The following is a 6,000-nucleotide window of genomic DNA, read 5'->3' as shown; positions in this document are numbered from 1 at the left end:
ATCCATGAAATGGCCGCATTATTTACAGCGTAGGAATTTCAATAACAAATTTTTACGATTTGCAATCGTTGTTCGTTTGCACGTCGTTTGCATTACATACAAATTCTGCCAACTTAAAAAATGTCGTAAAAGTCACCCTACATAATAATAATATCGCGACTATTGGCACACTGTCTTTTTCAAAACAAACAATTTGGTAATTAAAAGTTAGGATTTTTTTCTGGTTACAGTCAAAATTCACTCACGCTTGAAGAAAAAAATACCCTGTTAAGTAAAAAAAAAAATATTTGGGTGTTTTTTCTTCTTAATGTATGGTTATAATAACCCTAATTATCTGAAGCATATTTTATTTAAATATGTATCAATACGAAAAATATATGTATTAAAAAGAGACAAATATATGCTTTTCCTCTAATGGAATTAAACAATTATTGCAAATTGACATCAACCACGTAGTCGTTGATCGCCCAACAACTTGAAAAACCCAAAGGTTTTAATAATATTTATTTTACAGCCGCTTTGCTAGTTAAGTAAACTAGTGATTAGCGCCAAGCCAAAGTTAACAGTTTTGCTAATCGTAAATATAAGCATAATCGCAAATCTGCTAACTGATAGTTTTCGGCCGTAATTAGCATCACAAAGATCCATCAAAATCAACCATTTATGCCAAGCTGCAGTTGGAATGAAAATTACCGATAATTTTCGGTCCAGGTCGATTTGCAAGGTTACGTCTGTTTCTAATCCCATTCGCCACTGAGTCTTTATTAAATAATTTACATATATTTGACAACAAACGTAGCAATTCCTAACATTTATTTATTTTCTAGGTCTAAATGCTTGTCCTACAAAGTCGTTTATATTTCTACGCAAAGAGCTACCGGTGAGATTAGCAAATATAATGAAAGAGATTACTTTACTACCTGAAGGTCTACTAAGAATGCCGTCAGTGGGTCTAGTCAGTGCATGGTACGTGAAAAGTTTCGAAGAAATGCTAGCGTTTGAGAAAACCGATCCCTCTGATGATAATTTGGAGAAGTAAATACCCTAACATACCTGTAGAACGCTATTTTTTCATAACATAACAAGTGGCTTTCTTTCTTTTCTGTGATCTTCAACCGATACATCATATCAGATTCTGCAAATCCCTAACGAAGATCCGTGATCGGCACTCAGATGTTGTTCAAACCATGGCACAGGGTATTCTAGAGCTGAAAGAATCGCGAAATGGTCACATTGAACCCTCCACAGAGCTCTCCATGCAGTATTTCCTGGACAGATTATACATGTCTCGCATTAGCATTCGTATGCTAATCAACCAACACAGTAGGTCCCTTGTCTGTTTGCATATATATTTTCAGGATTGCTTGAAAGTCCATTTTAACTATATTTTTCATATTTGTATTTTCAGCAATCTTGTTTGGTGAAATACCGCAAACTGGCAGGCATGTGGGGTGTATAGATCCTCTTTGCGATCCCCATATGGTAGTGCGCGATGCTTATGAAAATGCTCGCTTTCTTTGCGACCAATATTATTTGGCTAGTCCAGAACTCGAGGTTATAGAACATAATGGTAAGTTATTTTTATTTTACACTAGTTGATCCTGCAATCTCCATTCTGCCGTAAGTTGAACTAAATTTTGTATTGTAAATTTTGGTTGACCAATGAAAATTACTGCTCAGCAGAAGCAATATACCCAAGCTTTGTTCTAGCTCTGATTTATTTTCATTTTTTTAAGCTGACAATTGAGGAATACCTAGCATTTATTTTCATAGACATTTGATTGCATCATTCAATAATTATAAAAACATTTTACTCTAGTTCTAACAACAACAATTTTTTTTTTGTATTTTTTAAGACCATTATCATTTTACCCTAAAAAAATCGACTATCCTTGGTGGATTCTCTTATTTACTGAATCAGAGTCACTTCTAAGCAGGGGCGACTCGTCCATAGGTGCAACCTGTGCATTGCACACGGGGACGCCAGGCAGAAAACATATTTCAGACGCAAATTCATATCAATATTTTATTGGTTTTCAGTTTCACTTTCAAATAGTAACGACTGGAATGACTTGCGTGATTACGCGGACATGATTGTGAGTAATTCCTCAAATTGCGATTTTCAAAATTGGTAGCTGAACAGGCAGATTCAAAAGCCACGAGTCGCCCCTGCTTCTAAGGGAGTATCCAGAACATATCTTTATGTGGTTATTGGTTGTACAAAGTAGGAAAGGATCAGTTTTAAATTCCAACGCTGATTTTCATGAGTGTTGGAATTTAAAACTGATCCTTTCCTCGAAGTAATCTGGAATATGTCTAAAAGCATGTAGTCCTGGTTTATGAATTTCAGGTAACGTCTTTGCATTTTTCCTTTACTTAACTTTACTGATATAGTTCTTTCGTAACCCTGGTGTTTTTTGCACAATGGAGGAAAATTGATACAGTCATCGCAGTATTATGGACCAACCAGTATTTTGGGCCAGTCTACACTTTGTATTGGTTTCTAACATAATTCAATAACTTTAAATAGTCAAATATAGATTTAGTGAACGTGAACAACGTTCACCAAGCTTAAATTTGACTATTACAAGTTATTGACTTACGTTAGAAACCAATACAAAGTGTATTGGCCCGTAATACTGGTTAGCCCATAATACTGGGATGACTGTACTAGGCAACATTGTAACTATCAATCTGACATTCAACCGCATATTGTAAAGCCATTGATTTGTATGAATGTAGCAGTTCATCAATTGCAATTTGAATTATTAAATTCAATTTATTTTTTTGACGTAGTACTACGTCCTATCGCACTATATTGAGATACATTCTGCGTAAACTGGAACCAAGGTGTAACAACATAATGGATCACAATAATCAATATGTCGCTGGAATCATAAAATGAATGTTGAGCAATTGAATACATGTTTCAAGGCCGAATTTCCACAAACAATGTACCAATCATGCGAGCATGCCTGGCACAGACTTCATGAGTAAACACCAACTGCCTGCTGTGCTATCCTCTATAGCAGCGGCAAAAAAAATCCATGAGCCTAAACTATTTTGATGTCTTGAAGGTGAAGCTTTTTCGGAAAGCTCATAACAACCATTTTTATTAGACAGTTTAACAATCTGCTGTTGAAATATTATTAAAACTGATGTGTTGAACATGCTGGCACAAACAACAGTACTGCACCGAGCCATGTATGGATAGAGCACTGGTCACTCATCGTCTATCAGTGCAGCAGAACTCAATATACATTTGTGTGCAGCCGAGCCAAGTGAAAACTACATTGCCGCTGTCGACGCACAGTGGAGCGTGTTGCGCTAACGCGTATGCATCGTGTTGCGACCTGAAAGGCAATCGAATTGCCATTCGAATTGTCTTCAAATAAAAGCAAATTTTAGAAGGTGCCGCACATTACCCTGTGTCACCGTGGACAACAAAATTGTGTATGTGTCGGTAGAGACGGATAAAATTGGTTGTTAATTTTTGAACTCTACACTCTGTTTTTCTCAGATAAATTTAACGTTTGCGGTTAAAAAAATGGAAAAAAATTGTCGATTTTTCATGGGTTTACCTTTAATCGCACTGACGAAACTACTCATCATCATCAACCCATGAGTTAGCAAAAAAATGACAGCTCTATCAGTCAAACTCTAACTGTGATGGCGAAAAAAGTGAAGCTACTGCGTTCGGAAGTGTGCGCGTTCGAAGAATGGTACTCCGCCGCGTCAAAAACAGACATCGTGCGGCACTTTATGAACGCAGTAGTGCCCGTTCCGGCATTTACAACATATTGACACTATTGGACAACGATCAGAGCATCGAAAGAAAGCCCGGTTCCGGATGGCCAACGATCCTGAGCGACAAGATGCTTCAAAGGATGCTGAAGAGGAAGACCGAGGGGAAAGTGGCTGAATCGCTGCTTGCACTTGGCCTGGGAGGTTGGTGCATGCGGTGAAACAGTGAAAAATTATCTGGAGAACATGGACATACATGTCAGAAAGCGGCAGTCCCGTCCACTGGTCTCAGAGCTACAGGCAGCGACAACGGTTGAATAAGATGGTCAAGTCGATTTTCCCGGTGAATCGCGACGTGGCAGTGGTGATGGACGACGAGACCTATCTCGCCCTGGATGGCAACGATTAGCAGGGCACTTCGTATTTTACCTCCCCCGCGAAGGAAGTGAGCTCCGAGGTGAAGTTTATTTCACAGACCAAGTTCCCCAAGAAGGTGCGGCTGTGGCTGACAATCAGTGAGAGAGGGATGTCAAAGTTGCTCTTCTTTCGCTCCGTGCTGGTCGTGAACGGGGAAATTTATAGTACGGTGCCTGCCAGAAGTTGCGTCGTTCATCAAGAAATACCATAAGGACGAAGACACGGTGTTCTGGCCAGATTTGGCGTCAGCCCACTACTCGAAGCGATCGTTGGAAGAGATGGAGCGGTTGAATATCGATGTGGTATCGAAGTCGGCGAATCCGCCCAACGTTCCCCAGCTGCGTCCCATCGAGAATTTCTGGGCAAACTTGAAGCGCAAGATCTATTCCAACAATTTTGTCGTGAAAACGAAGGATGCATTGATAAAAAAAAAACGAAGAAAGAGCTTTAAAATATGCCTATACGCATCTTTTCGTCCGCAATGGCGAATGTTCCGGTTAACTGCCGGAAGGCCGCTCGCAAGGGCGTAGAATTTTTTTGCAAATAAGATAAAATAATTACCATTAATGGGAAATTATTCCAATTCAATTGTCTGTCTTAGTTTTTTTTTCATCACCATCTGAAAAAAGTCCATTTTTTTACCGCAAACGTTGAATAACCAAATATAGGGTATTGAAAAGACAATAAAAAAACCGAAATGTTTCGAACAGGTAGTTTATGATTATGTTTTTCTAGCTAAATAAATTTAATTCAATATGACAATCCAAGTTGCATCCTGCGAGAGAAAAACCAAATTCATTTCATCTTAATACATATTAGGGTTCCCACATTTATATTTGCATTTTTCAACTAAATAAAAAAAATTACATCAGCATCTGCAAGAAAATATTACCTTTCATAACCTCACATGTAACTAAACAACACTATGCAAACAATAATTGTTGAGGCTAATATTGTTTATCACTCTAGCCCGGTTTATTTTTGACTTTCAAATATGGCATCTTTTATAACCGGCTCCGTAAAACATTAATTTGTATTGTGCCGCATCAAATAAATGTGTGAACAAAATAAAATTGGCATCTTCGTTGTTTTTCGGTATCTTGAAACTGATTAGTTTTTTCCTGATTCTGCTTAAATAAAATGCCTAAATGCTTAAATTGATCTGAATTGAATGTTACATGTCCATAAAATTCTATTTCAGTTTTAAAATTTCTATACATTCATATTTTCGTCTAAAAACAGTACACTAAAGTCGCTTTTTGTGCGGGGGATACATGCCGCGTAAAAAAACCGCGTTAATTCCGGAATCCGCGTAAAAAAACCGCGTAAATTCCGGAATCCGCGTAAAAAAACCAGCGTTAATTCTGCATTCCGAGTGAAGAGAAACCGAAATCCGCGCAAAAAAAAAATACGCATAGATTCCAGAATCCGCGTAGAAAAACCGCGTAAATTCCGGAATCCGTGTAAAAAAACCACGTAAAAAGAACCCGCGTATGAAAAACCGCGTAAAAAGCGACCTTAGTGTAATTCTTTATCACTAGTTTTCCCACGAACTCTTAAATGCAGCAATTTTTTATATGTGACATCTTTGCTTGGCAGTAGTAAGATACAGACAGTTAAAGCTAACAATTATGTTCCTTTGGAGTTGACGAGTGAGCCATCGTTCACAGAGGAAATAAATATAGGAGGAATTTACTTTTCACTAAATCGTACTGAATTAAGATCTGTATAACAGGTTATATTTTTTTAACTGTACTAGTTGAATGTACCCGGCCTTGCTCGTGTAAAAATTTCTGCTTTTTCTATAATTTTCTATATTTCCATATATTTTTTCCAACC

General features: G+C 37.7%; 1 protein-coding gene across 8 annotated transcripts in view; it reads left to right on the top strand.

Annotated features, from left to right (window-relative positions):
- Window positions 1-6,000, top strand: part of LOC129726985 (pyruvate dehydrogenase (acetyl-transferring) kinase, mitochondrial) — a 124,097-nt gene that overhangs the window by 72,128 nt on the left and 45,969 nt on the right. For 7 of the 8 annotated variants that reach the window (XR_008728444.1, XR_008728443.1, XM_055684316.1 and 4 more), the window contains 3 exons: window positions 828-1,035; window positions 1,133-1,323; window positions 1,409-1,570. Coding sequence is in view for 6 of the 8 variants with exons in the window: in XM_055684316.1 (XP_055540291.1) it covers window positions 828-1,035; window positions 1,133-1,323; window positions 1,409-1,570 (561 nt within the window). In the remaining 2 variants the exon portion in view is untranslated. Of the gene's footprint in view, window positions 1-826; window positions 1,036-1,132; window positions 1,324-1,408; window positions 1,571-6,000 lie in introns of those variants that run through there. The other variant, XM_055684315.1, reaches the window with a different exon arrangement.

Source organism: Wyeomyia smithii, chromosome 3, assembly GCF_029784165.1.
Source record: "Wyeomyia smithii strain HCP4-BCI-WySm-NY-G18 chromosome 3, ASM2978416v1, whole genome shotgun sequence".
Taxonomy (NCBI): Eukaryota; Metazoa; Arthropoda; class Insecta; order Diptera; family Culicidae; genus Wyeomyia; species Wyeomyia smithii.
The sequence above is the reverse complement of the archived record's forward strand: the minus strand, read 5'-3'. Positions and strand labels throughout refer to the sequence as shown.